General features: G+C 41.4%; 1 protein-coding gene across 2 annotated transcripts in view; it reads left to right on the top strand.

Annotated features, from left to right (window-relative positions):
* kiaa1549lb (KIAA1549-like b) overlaps positions 1-14,565 on the top strand; it is a 41,271-nt gene that overhangs the window by 7,798 nt on the left and 18,908 nt on the right. For both annotated transcript variants that reach the window (XM_037448293.2, XM_037448285.2), the window contains exons 2-4: positions 10,710-11,066; positions 13,087-13,560; positions 13,679-13,794. In XM_037448293.2, the coding sequence (XP_037304190.2) occupies positions 10,710-11,066; positions 13,087-13,560; positions 13,679-13,794 (947 nt within the window). The remainder of the gene's footprint in view (positions 1-10,709; positions 11,067-13,086; positions 13,561-13,678; positions 13,795-14,565) is intronic.

Here is a 14,565-nt window from a genome sequence, read left to right as displayed (position 1 = left end):
TTGGTCCAAGTGTTGTCACAGAGTTCTGCTTAACCTCACGCAACCTGCGAGCACAGAGAAGGTGTCTTAGCTAAAGGGAAGTTATCTCTTTACCTTTTACAAGGCTTACCTTTTCCACCTGCAACAAAGGATTTCAGTCCATATAAATCCTCTTACAAAAAGGGAGGAGTCCTTTTTCAACCCCCTCCTTTCAAAGGAGTAGAGCTTTTCCTTTCAGATTTTTCTTCTGATACGCTGCAGACTGAATCAAGATGTGTGTTCCTACCATTTAAAAGCCTTTAAAGAGACCACGGTCCGTTTCCCCTATTGGACCCGCTGCATGGTAGTGCGTCACCTGACGCACGTTACATACACAGAACGTGCCATATGGGAGGAAGAAGTGAAGTGGTTGGGTTATTATTCACCTTTACCAACTTCAGTATTTACACATAAATTATGAAAATGTATCAGAAATGTCATTGTGACCTTGGGTGCTCCTTTCTAACAAAACCTCCAGTCTCTTATCTAAATTCTTAAATCTCTTATATAAGACAGCCTTTGCTGAGCCAGGTTTCATGGTTTTAAATTCTGCATATCTCATAGCCTCTAAAGTACTATTTGTTTCCTCAACTGTCCTAATTAACTTATTACATATTTGTTTTATGGAACAAAAACTGGAAATGTATTTATTTTAATTTTATTTATTCTGTCAAAGCTGCCCGTCTGAATAACACAGCATGATAAAAGGGCTTATTTATGTTCTGGGTATTATCAATGTTCCAATGTTAGTTTATTGACAAGAGTATTATATTATGAAAATGCTACTATGTTAGTAGCATAGTAGCATTTTCCATTGCTTCGTTCTTGTTGGATTGGTTGGTTGATATCAAAACTTTAGTTACATTATCTTTCAACCGCAAATATTAATCACTGCTGGCTTTGGTAGTTTTAATGATTCTATTGTCGTAATACGTACGCATGTTAGAGATTATTTCATTGACAAGTTATAGCCAAAGACTGCACACTATTTAAATGAGAGTGTAGGATGTCATGTTGAAAAGCCATCTGCCTGGTGGTGTTTGGGAGTATTGAAGATGTAGGCGATGTTCTAGTTCGTCTCATCCATCACGTCAGAGTCGCTGCTGCTCTCTGTGTCCACTCTGACGCTGTGAGGTGTCAGAGTCAGAGGTAGGATTGCTGTGATGTGGAGCACGATGAGCGCGCTCTATCTGTGCCATGGCTTCGTTCTTTATTAATCCCCAGGGGCAAATTTGTGTGTAGCTGTAGCAAAACAGTAATTCAAATAAAAAATGCACAATATACATGTATTATATAATGTGTATATATATATATATATATTGATCCGCCCGATTGTGTAAACTGTCACATGGCTTATTAATGGAGAAACAGCAGTATTTTTTAAATACTGTATATATGACTCACTCACATTGATATCAACTTGGACTGTGTCTTTGTATGTAATAATAATAATAGTAACAGTGATAGTAATAATTGATTAGCTGTTATATAAACTATATAAAATATAATGAAACTGTGTGAAATGCCCATCGCTATTTCCGTGTGATCAAGTATGTAAATAGTTTATTTTGTTAAAGATATTTATTTCAGCAGTAGGGAAAGAAAACCTTCACATTTTATTATTCTGCTGATTAGGCCTATAAACGGTTTAAATTTATGTTATAGTAAGGGCTGCCTAAGAAGTGAATAGCATAAATTGCTTTCCAGCTGCTGCATGGAGTCCTATGTTGTTCATAAACCTTAATAGAAAGCTTATCAAATCCTTTTTCCAAAACTGTCACTCATAAGCAAGTTAGTTTTTTGGCCTGCTGCTTGTTGTGACCCCAGATTACAGAGCATTGTGATTGTATTACATTTTGACATTCTTGTGCTCGACTCAAGTGTGGATTTCAGAGGGGCTCCTTGAAGCTTAACAGGCTTATCCAGCCTTGTTATCCTCATGCCTCCTCTCACCTCTGCTGCACTGTGGATGCGGTCAGAGTCACCGCTCGGTGCCACACTGGTTTCCACGTGCTTTCATGTACGATCGAGTGAGGGTTTCATTGCATTGGTTGGTGCGGTGGACAACTGCAGCAAAGTGTCTTTGTTGTGTCACTTAAGGGCCTTTTTGCATCATGTTTATGTAAATGCATTCAAATACCTATTTGGTTTGACATGGAATGCATACGTTTAGTATCGCTGAGACAGAATATGATTCACTTTATTCAGCTAGAAAATGCAGAGAATCTTTCCTTGAGGACGTTGATGTAAAAAGGTTAAGCACGAATGACATGAGTTTTAACATTTTTGGTTAGTTAATACTATTATAATCACAAAATTAAACTAATAGGAAGTTTTGGGCTGCATGCATTTCAGAGACGTTCTTCAGAGTTGGACTTTTGAAAGAAATCTGAACAAAACAGGAAGACAACTATTATAACTTTGGAACACAAATAGCAAAAGCTCTGTTGGTATTCATACTGTTTATGTGTTGTTAGTAACTCTTACTCTACCAAGACCAAGCAACTGTGGGAATAGTAAGTTCTGTGGGTTATCACGGGTCAGATAAGACACAGCTGGCACACTCAACATTCTGTCAACCAGATGAGCTTTGGCATCCTCCAAAGTCTCTCCGAGGGCCCAATTACAAAGGTTAGAGGTAAAGCCATGTGATTTTCCCCACAGTGATACCAGAGTGCTCATTGCAGTCAATTTTCTTTTCAGACTGCCACAGGGGACCGAGCTTTCACCTCAACTAACCTACCTGTGATGCTTATTGGTCTTTGAATAGCACACTGCCGGCTTCATCCCTTCTAGCGTCACTCTGCAATTACTTTTAATGCTCTTTAGTTTCTATTACTGTATTATGTGAGGCCTGCATGAAGTTAAATCTGAACATTATGTGAGGCCGGCATGGAGTTAAATCTGAACATTATGTGAGGCCGGCATGGAGTTAAATCTGAACATTATGTGAGGCCGGCATGGAGTTAAATCTGAACATTATGTGAGGCCTGCATAAAGTTAAATCTGGACATTATGTGAGGCCTGCATAAAGTTATATCTGGACATTATGTGAGGCCTGCATAAAGTTATATCTGGACATTATGTGAGGCCTGCATAAAGTTAAATCTGAACATTATGTGAGGCCTGCATAAAGTTATATCTGGACATTATGTGAGGCCTGCATAAAGTTATATCTGGACACTTCTTGTCCAAATCCCCTTTCAGCATTTCTCCAATTATTTTTGCACACGGTCTATTACAGACTAAAGAGCCAGAGTAAATCTCCACAAGATCAGCAATGCTTGTTTATGGCAGAGAATCTCTCTCAGCTGGCTTCTGACCAGGCCCCAATTTGTGAAAATGGGCACTCAACCTTTTATTCCTATACTTTTCTAATTTGGGTTGAGTATAATCATACATCACGAACCCGTACTGAAACATCTGCAGCACATCACACTTATATGAGGTTTGATCACCGAGCCGATCAAACGGCATTAAAATGAATTGTTGTAAATGCCTGAATTCTATTCTCTTTCCTACAAAACCAGAGGAGATGGGATTTCTGTAGGTGTCAACATGTGTCACATTAAGGCTTTATGTCACCAAAATATATACAGTATCTGTGAGATCTTATTTCTGCCCCGTGTATACCAGTTGAATAGTGTGATATGCGTGACAGGACTCTCACGTCACATGGGTGCGCGCACGTGCGTCCTTGTGAAATTAGAAACCAGAGGTCAAAAGATTCCACAGGGAACCGTTGCTTCTTTTTACCATTTAACCTTTTCTGTGAAAAAAAAATGCCCTCTGCTTTTAAGCTTAATTTTTAAGCAGAACAAATAAAGCTAAGGATGAGACCTTTATGAAATCCAGTACATCGCCGCCAGGTCCCTGTCTGATTTCCACCACCAACCACTACCTGTCATTTCAGATGGCTTTTGCAATCCCCAAACCCATCAGAGCTCCAGCACGCAGCTAAACTCCTCTAGTTGTCCCCTGTCTGCTCTGATATGCCCGGCCCCAGGAGTTTCTTTTCTGTCTGTGCATGAGGTCATAACACCACACGGGGGCCTTGTTGGAAGAGGAAGTGATAATATATTTTTGCCTAACTGAAACAAAGTGCTGTTTAATACAACATCAAATGTTTTCTTTGTTTTACAACGTACTGTTATTGTAAAATCTCAATAATAATTGTTTAGAAACAAGAACGTGATGATGATATTTCATTTACATGGGCCCTTTTTGGCAGGACAGTAGATGTATTTACTGCCACTTTCATCTCTGCTGCTGGCACTCGCTCCTCCTGCTTTCAACCTTACGGTTGCCTCTGGGCTGGCTGCTGAACTGAAAGATGACTTACTTTTTGGGTCTTTTAATGGGACTGCATTCGCCTGCAGAGCCCCAACCGAGCTCTCTGACTCCCACCCTAACGGCCCCATGCAAGGCTTCCATACATCAAAGGAATATTTCACCTATTTTTATGTACCATTAATCCGTGACCATCAGTGCATTCCGAATGTTATTTTGAGATTAGAATGTACCAAGGCTCCCTCCATTTAACCCGTCTATTTCTAATCCAGGAATTCATTCTTCACAGGTTATAGAGGAACTGTACCTTGATACGTTTTTTTTTAATCATTGCTGAAAATATACATTCCATTAAGGAAACCTTGATGTTCATGGTGGCTAATGGGTCATTGTTGAGCCATTGTTAATGTTGTTAACTCCGCCTGTGCTTTTCTTTATGTGAATCGTCACAACATCTGCCGTGTAAAGAGGTTTCAGGAATTTAAAGGTGTGTAAATCAGACTTCCACAGCAACAGGAAAACGCCTCTGTGATTCTTGTCCCTCATACCTTAGAGTATCACTGAAAATGTCCTGGAATAGTCCTGGAAAGGAGACTCTTGCATCAGAAATTGGAAATGGCTAACTTTAATGATTACTGACTGATTACATTGTATGTAATTTAGCTGAGGCTTTTGTCCAAAACGACTAATAATAAAAAAAAGTGCATTTCAACCATAAGGCTACAAAAGAGCCGATTTTTCAACTTGTTATTGATATGAGGCTCTCTGCGGTCCTGATGTCATCAGAGAGCTGGTTCCACCATCTGGGAGCCAGGACAGCAAAGAGTTGGGATCTTATCGAGTGTCTTGCTCTCCGTGAGGGAGGAACAAGCAGCTTGGCAGATGCAGATTACTAAACCTAGCATCATGCATGCTAGCTAAGCGTGAGTAAGACTGAGGAATCCTGGTCCAACCTTTCAACTGAACCTTGTGTTTTCTGTATTATTATAGTTATAAGATGTGAATATTTTTCTCTCTTGCAGTTTACTTTCAGCGCAATGCAAAGGGTTAAATGTATTGATCTTCTTTGCCTCAACGCAGTAACCGCTGGTAATTTATCCTCCTCAGCTGTGTGTCAGACAGTACCATATTAAATTTCCCCCGCTTTGCTGATGATGCTATGTAATATTAATATCAGATCGGCCAGCAAGCCATTACATTCCCCTAAAAGTCTGAGCTTCTTCAGAATATATTTGATCAAAGCTGGGAATCAATATTGAATTTATTTATTGTTTCCTTTCACAAATGTTATTTGAAACAGCCTAAAGAGTGTTACTTAGAGGATTATTTGTGAGTCTTTCATTGGTCTGACTTTTGTGCGCCCCCTTGTTTCAATATAATAATATATTTATAAATATACATTTTAAAATAACAATGTATTTGCTTGACTAAAGGTCAGTCCTGCTTGTTCTATTTTAAACAATAGATTCTTTACTGCTGATTGAGGAATTGTTGATGAGATCATTTTAGAGCCCCCCCTACCTGTCTCAAAGAAGCGCACAGACTGAAATGTATTGAACCGCCCAAGTGGTATTGTGCTATCATCATCAACATTCCCATAGATGCCTCTAAGTTGCTGACCCTCATCTTATAAGTATCATCGTGAGACCAGAGTTAAAAATAGTTCATTAAAACCTTTTCAGTGTATTTGCTAGTGGAGCGTGCGGCGTCACATAGTCAGCCCTTTAAAAGTAATTAAGTAAAGAAGTTTGAGGAAAATCTGTCAGTTCGGCAAGTTAGAGGCCCACAATTTACAACTGTGATATGTTCTTGACGATAAGCAAAATGTCTGACTGATCTTTGAGATATCGGATTATTTATTTAGAAGCAAAACTGTTATTCTTATCTTTTTGACATAGTAAGGGCCCAGAGCTATTAGTTCAGCACATTTGGTTCAACATTTAGGGACTAATGACTTCTTCACATCTCAAATGTACTCATTAATATATTTTGGAACCCTTTTGTGCTGAATATTTATGTAACACAGCAACATTACAGTGTTTAATATAATCACATCATGTCAAAATATCATCCGGAGTACTGTGTTCATATCATTTATTCACTGAATTGTGTTTGCACCTTAATCTCTGGCTTCAAATAATGAGGCTCCAAAATCTGTTAAGTTTGGCTGCTGCTCGCCAAAAGGTTTTGAGCCAGCAGATAGGATCCGTCATGTGAGAGCTGTGTACACTCGCACATCCCATGAAGCCCTAAGTAATGGCTGTTTGATGCCTGAGTGCAGTGCCTGCACCTCCAAATACAGACACCCTCTATAAGAACATTCATGCTAAACTATGGGGAGGAACACAAAATAATAAATGTCATGTAATGCTATCTATACATTTCAATGTTTAGTATACTTTCCAATACACATTACAATAATGTAACTGCACATAACATCATGTCACCATATCTCAAGAGGTTAGGTCAAACACAGGAGTGAGGACAGTGTAGAGCGACCTCTGAGAGCAGCAATACGAATGGACAGAGTGCAACAACATGCCATGACTACAGTGTCCGGAGCACGTCGTCGAGCTGCTTTACACCCAGATCCTTAGCGTCCGCTGATAAACTAATATTTCAAACAAGAGAGAGAGATGGAGTGGAGTCCTCAACCAAAGCCTAACAATCAGTAGAGTTGTTTTCAGTAATGCAAAGTTTTTAGAAATCTATAAATCTATAATTTACATAACTAGAGAGTTTGAAACATCCACAAGTTAAAAATGAATGCCTTACTGATGCAAAATGAATGCCTTACTGTATATTGCAATCTGAAGGAGATGCTTTAAAGTGAGTCTTGTTTCTAAATAGCATGTAAGAACAAGTTATATTTACAAGGCAATGGTAAACGCTGTAGCGTATCGTATAGCTAAGTCATAATTATCAGACGGCCTCATATTATCAATAACACAACAATGACTATCTAATAAGATAATAATTTCCACTATGATCCACTGGTGATACCTGCCCAAAACCCTTTGATGTGTTGAATAGAGCACATGGGTTTCAAGGCGAAAAGCTTCTTCGTTCTTCTTGCAAAAGTTACCGCGTGGCTTCAAACTGTTCTTGGTAAAATAACGATATGGTCTCCTTGGCCACAAACAAACATTCAGCCCGGAGCAAAATCATACAGTGAGATTGTTGTCAGGAGTAACAAATGAGTTTTTACACCATGTACACTTCTCTGCATGCTTCTAGGGTTAAGTGCTTGCTGGGCTGCTGTCCAGACAACTGATGTGTGTCACAGCCTGCTGAGCTGTTTGCACCCTGTGAAAAAAAAAAGCACAGTGCTGGGAGTGTGACATCCTCCCTCCCATCCATACTGTCACCTCAGCAGTGCTTGGCATCACCACCGGCATCCGCTTCCAGCCCTGCACGGACACAATTCCCATTCAAACACAAGACACAAAAGCTGTGTGCAATATGTGAGAATGCTTTTTTTTTTCAATTAAAATGCCCCCCTCTGTGGACTTTCTCTATACTGGAAATTCTTCGTTCTAACTTCGATAGAGCAAGAACAGCTCAAAGCAGCCCTATGCTGCCTTCCGTGAAGAAGCGAAACACGGCAGGGAATTCTGAGGCTCTTCCCCACAGGCAGTTGACATGGCTTCTTCAATTTGTTTCCCTGCTCCTCGGGTGCCATCCACCTCACTACGGAATTATTCCCTCTTGTTTACCGTTTGCCTCGCGCAAGAGAACAAAAACAGCTCAAAGAAAAAGGAGTCTCAGTGTAGAGTGGAGCTCGGTAGCTGGGAGGTTGTGCTGGCTGCAGAAGGGTCAAATCAGTGTGCAAATGAAGCCTGGGGTTTGTGTGTGCTGGTTGCACAAAGTTTCAAATCTCACAGCTGAAGAAATACATAATATTTTATTGAGCAGAGATGCTTGGAGCGTCCATTCATAAGAGGAGGTTATCGTCGCAAAAAAGCCAATAAAGAATCAATGTTTGGCTGCGCAGCACAACTTTGTTATGAAACTGACCAGCCAGTAATGAGGTGGGTTTTAAGACGGGAATATGTTGTGTAAATTATTTTCATGATCTATTCATCTTCCTAAAAAGAACAAGTAGTACAACAAACTTAATTTACCATAACCCAAGATGACCCCATAACCAGCATCTCTGCATCATGAATGACTAATAGACTTGATTATGAAAAAGGTTTACATTTGATTTTCTTTTCATTTTTGTTCTACTATTTCTGAAATATGATCCCTGTACCTTTAGTAAGTTGACTTAGTAAAACAAAGTATCACAAAAACCTAATATCACTTCTAATGGATGTAGATGTTTCACTGCAAACTCAATCATTTTCCCATTCTTATACTCATTCCCTCTCACCTGACTGCTGCATTTATTTGTGGTTTTGGACTTTCTTGCTTTCGCTGTCCACCATTTTCTCATCACTTTCAGCCTCTGCCACTATCACGCTTTATCTGCACATCTTCTCCTCTTGTCTGTTGTCAAAATCCTCCCATATGCTGAGCTCTGTCAGAGCAGGTGGCAAACCACAGGTGGACCCTACACCTCCGCTCGGACTGGCGACAATTCACCCCCCCAAAGTCATGGTACCACTGAGCACGCTTGGTAGGGGAGGGACGTTGGCCAGCGAGCTCTTTTCTCATTCAGAGGACCAAGTGGGTTGACTTTTTAGAAGGACACAATACAATATGGAAGACAAGAATACATGTCTCTTTGTTTTATATCCATGTCTTTTTAAAGAATGGATAGAAAACAAATTATCTAAATGGTCGTCGTCAGTTCTCTGAGACACATTCAGAGTTAGTGACCTGTGACATTTTCAGAATATGCAAGTGAAGTTTTCATATGTCTTTACCCTGCCAGCGTGTGAGTACACTCTGCCTTAGGCTAATAATCTAGTGTGATTCAGAAAACATGAACTCAATGGCCTCAGCCATTTCTACAGTATGCGCTGGATGGATTGGACTTTTTTTTTTCTCCATTCAATCAAACAAACAGTATGAAAATAAATGACTGAGCTGTGAGTGTCTTTTATCATTTTGCTCTGCAGGTACATGTTTGTCATCAAAAGGTTCCCTCCAACACCGAAGCACTTGTACTGAGTGCTACCTGGTTGCACTTCAACAGGAGAAACACGCTGAGGGGGTGGAAGGTGTGACAGGACTGCAGAGCGTTACCAATAGATAAAAGAACCTCTCTGTGGACATGTCGAGGATGTGCTGAGCATAAAGGGAGGGAAGAGGACAGGGTCAGATGAGACAACTGCGGCGCGTTAATCACCTGCAGCATTCTCATGATCATTACTTTAATGTAAACCTCTCATCTCTCTGACTTCCTTTTTAATGAGGCATCATTTTTGCAAAGATACAAAGCACTGTAACATGAGTCTGTGTGGTAACTTAGGTATACGTGAGCACACAGCTGTCATCTCTTAAATAGCCGTATTCTATTTGTTCTACTGTGTCGTTTTTTAATTTTTTTTTATTAAATGTCGGCCTTCGGGGTACAGAACTCTGTGATTATTAGAAAAATAAAAAAATAAGAGATATGTTTCTCCTCGTCACACCTAGGTCGAAATGAATAGCACTCAACCCTCAATTAAAATATTCCACAGATATCATTATTATTATTATTATTATTATTTGAATCGGACGCTGTTAACACCATCAGAATACTGGGAGGAGTATTGTTTGAATTGGGTGTTTCACTTGGAGGTGTGACATACAGTACATGGCTGCTTGTCATGGCTTCATATGTCATTGTTAGAGAAGGTAATTTTGTGCTGACAGGCAATTGGCAAATGGAATGTCACACTTGACAAGATAATAGAGCAGAGCGTCACTGTCATTTTACAAAGCTGACTGTATAATGGCTTTATGAATGTAAATAATGGCTTTAACAAATCATTTACTAATGCTTTCTATATCAATTCTGAGCCACTGGTGAGAATCTCTTCCTGCTTGTCGAGTTGTAGAAAAGTCCTTCGGCTGTTATTTATCCTTCTTTTGGGTGACATCTGCTTTTTGTTTATGAATAGCTATTTAGAAGAACCTCCAATTTCTATTTGACTACTTACCTTCTGGAACAATGCTGCAGAGTATCCGAACCCAAATCCATGTAATAACATTCACAGCTGCAGACTGGATGGATGAAGTATCTTCCTTTATTGACGATGTAATAATAAGTAATGTTAAAAATAAAAGCTTATTTGTCTTGCCCCTTTCAAGGGACACACAGACGCTTCATATATTTGTGTACAGGGGGTGGGGGGTGGGGGGCGGTCCGAGCACAGAGTTTGGGGTATGTCTTGGTTCAGTTCAAAATAGGCCTTTGTTGTCAAAACCATCAATACTAACCCCTCTATCACTTTATTTTCTTTTCGCAGAAAAATCCACCTACGTCGCTTCCGACTCAATTGACCCCGCAGTCACCACTGCTCCTGCTCATCCCCTGGCTGACCCCTCCGTGGTGGAGGAGGTGCCTCTCTCAGCCGTCCATCCGGATGGCGACTCTGAGTCCGAGGGGGAAGGTTTGTCGGGGCAGCCTGCCTTTTCGTCCGTCTTAACTGTCATGGCGGGAACTCTCAAACATCCACTGAGCCTTGATGAAAGTAGAACGTCGCCAACCATCACCAGGGATGAGACCCACACCACCCAATGGCCTTCACGTAGCTCCAGCCACGGCTCGGAGATGACCTCCTCATCTTTTTCTGTGGGAGGCAGGATCATCCTCGCCAGCTCAGGTCTGACCTCCAGCATGTCTCACCAACACACCATCGACTGTCTCTAGGCCGTCACAGGTGTCCTTTACGGATGGAATAGGAAACAGCTCACCATTGACAGTATTGTCTTCGTCATCCTTCTCCATTATCAGTGTCTGCGTTTTCTCTATCATCTTCTTTTGATTGGATAAACATAGCTGGATCCCGTGAAGGTCAAATGATTGTGTCCAGCACAGCCCCTCTGACATCATCATCCGCAGACTCAACTCCTCCCGAGTAAAGCGAGTATTGAAAAGAGCACTTCAGTGATGAAGCAGTCATTATATTCATCTATGGAGTGAGTGGAGCACACATGAGGAGTGGAAGCAGAAAAGTGATCAAAACACCAGCAACTAGCACCTACACATGATACTATACTCATAACCATGGAGAAAATCTTTTACAGATTTTTCACAGAAAACTACTCAGGCCCAGAACCGAGGGATAAACTCACTATCAACTAGTAAGAGTGAAATCAGCACCTCATTTTCCCACAATCAAGAGAAACAAGCTGTTCAAAGGCAGCAAGGAGCTTTACAAAATCCCACATCGGCACTGCTGTCTGCGCATCCTAAATGCTGTTTAGTTTCTAATCATGTCACACAGCAGATGAAACCAACAGTAAATGCAAAAAAGGAAAACGCACCGGAGGGAAATTTTCCGACTGTAGTCCACAAAAGCCATGTCATGTCGCCTCTGAATTCACATGTTGTAAATCCGACTGGATCCACATCGATGACATTCAGACGGACTGGGACTCTGTCAGGCACAACGTATCTGAAACAGCAATCACTAATCACTGAGCTAACACCAATCCACTGTGGCACGGTGTCCTCTGAGTATGCATCTAATCCTAGTGATTTACTCATTGCAGCGTCACAGTTCCTGCAATCAATCAATCAATATATATTTCAACCAGATAGCAGCAGCACAACTCATATCCATATCCACTCCAGCTTACCAACACATCTTAGAACCTCGTAAAAGTCTTATAGAAAAAAACCAAGCAGTTTACGGCCGGCCATTTCTCCCTGGTCTGAACTTACCCTGACACCGAGGACACACTTCCACTTATCTCATCGCTCTAAGGGACTAATCGCCAGTGTGAGAAGTGATAGATCAAATTTTGATTCAGGCATACAAAGAACCATTCCCTCCACTGCTTCCTCTGCTGCAACTACTTCCTTCAGTCATGGACAAAACAGCAGTGGATCCTTTAGTGCTATTTTCAGCTTTGGCACAAAACTAATGGCACCATATACAAAGTGGAAAACCACCAATCCTGTGTCTTTTCAAAGCACTGCCTTTGAATTAGAAGATACATCTAATGGCTTTGATAGGGCAAATTCTAATTTGCCAGCAGATGGCCCATTCTGTGAACATCCACAGCTGCAAGACGCACAAGAGACTAATGTGCATAGAATGAAACTGTTACCAGTGATCCAAATTCATTTTCACATGTTAATGGCACATCAGAATATATCAAAGAGAACCTGAATTTGTCCCCAACTAATTTCAGATCAGCGTTCACTGTCAAAGTGCCGCGAGGAGCCACTGTAAACACGGCAGTGGGGGGGCATCTGGGTTCAGATGGTGTTCTGCCTCCCCTCTCATGCAACTAGTGACTCCGTCACATCTGCAAAAGATTCATCGCTTGCGTTGGTGCATGAGAGCAAGCACAGACCCATCTGGTAGATGTTGACTCTGCTGTGACACCGTCCAACAGAGCTACACACATCATCATCATCTTCATTATCAGAGACTTCCAGCCTAATATACAGTAGTAGTAACAAAGTGTCGGTCACCTCGACATCGATGTCATCATCAATTGTCAAGTAGATGTAGACGTTACGTAGATATTGTGAATAAAATCACCCATGCTCTCAGGCCCCGCATCAGCATCATCCGCGTCTGTGAAAGCTCCATCTCCATGCTCTTCTCCAGGTCCGACCACGTCAATAGATGGGAGGAAGTGACGTGAGATGTTTGTTTGTCCATACAGAGGCGGGGACGGATGAGCTCACCGCTGGAACAACGAGGGCAGTTGTGCACACTTTCCCCAAAGAAAAAGCAAGCGGTTTAGCCCCCTCTCAATCAGTCAGAATCGCCCTCTCTGCTGGGCCCACCGAGAGAACGTCTCAGGTGTCACCTCTGCAGGAGACCCTGACCGACTCTGTCCAGCCCGCCACCACAACCGCCGCTTCAACTACTGCATCGACCACGCCTTCCCTGAGAGTCACCGGCGGAGTCACAACGTCTACCACCACCACCACCACCACCACCACCAAGACGCAGCCTTCGCCTGTGACCAGGAGAACCACGACCACCACAACCACCAGGACTCTAACCAGCAGGAGGATATTCACACCGCCTTTCCCCAGGGAGACCACCGGCGTCTTCGTATCCCCTTTCACCACCACCACGGAGGCGCCACCGCAGCAGTGTAACATCACGGAGAGATTGTGGGTGAAAACAGGTAAACAATACTTCTGCCACGGTCTTATTATTCGAGTGTATTATTACTCACAGCGTGTTTTGTCTGCTGTACGTTTTGGTTTGTGCCCCTTCTTTCTCTGTCTCTATGTCCCTTCTAGTTGTTTCTATTTATGTGAGAAGAAACCGGCTGGATAGTATTCAGAGGCAGAACCTGCGAAGGGGACTAAGTCAGGGCCTCCGGAAAGCTCTGAATGATACTTCTGCTCAAGCACAGGTCAGACTGGTACTACTACTACTGCTGCTACTACTACTGCTACTACTAGTGCTACTACTAGTGCTACTACTACTGCTACTACTACTGTTACCACTACTGTTGATCACTCAAAGAAATACAGCTTCTGCAAGTAATGGAATATACACTTAACATCCATAAATGTATACTGTGGAGTCTCGACAAACCAGAGGATACATACATTTTGATATTCCTCACCAAAGCACATTGTATGTATACTTGTGGCCTGTGAATGTGTTGAATACATTAACAGAACTCTACAGCTCTTTAGTGAGCATAAACTCCACAAGTTCCCTTTATGTTAATTTCACAAATTTCTAAAGTGGTATAGCTGTGAAACCGTAGCCACACATTTAAGAAGTGCCCATACTGTTGGATACTGATAATGTCACTAAAGCCACTTTGAGCGGAAGGAGGTTTCTTAAACTAAAGGCATTATTCGAGTAGCATTCTTAGTATACATTCAAACATGGTAAGGTTTTCATTCTGGTCGTTTTTTATTGTCTCTACAGCATTAATACACAAAAAACCGATTGAACATTTTGACCAGTTGTTTAAAATCTATAAAAAAGGGCATCATTTAAATGTGTAGTTAGAACATAGATGAACAGCTGCTACCCTGAATATAATGAACAGAACTAATTGTGTGCCCTCATCAGAAATCCAGATTACTAGCATGGAGTGAATTAGACACTTGTGGCAAGGACCCTCATGTAGGCTATACGAGAAAAGATGAGGACTAATATAGAAATT

The sequence above is a fragment of the Pungitius pungitius genome, chromosome 4 (assembly GCF_949316345.1).
Source record: "Pungitius pungitius chromosome 4, fPunPun2.1, whole genome shotgun sequence".
Lineage (NCBI taxonomy): Eukaryota > Metazoa > Chordata > Actinopteri > Perciformes > Gasterosteidae > Pungitius > Pungitius pungitius.
Note: the sequence above shows the minus strand (reverse complement) of the source record. Positions and strands in the feature narration are given on the sequence as shown.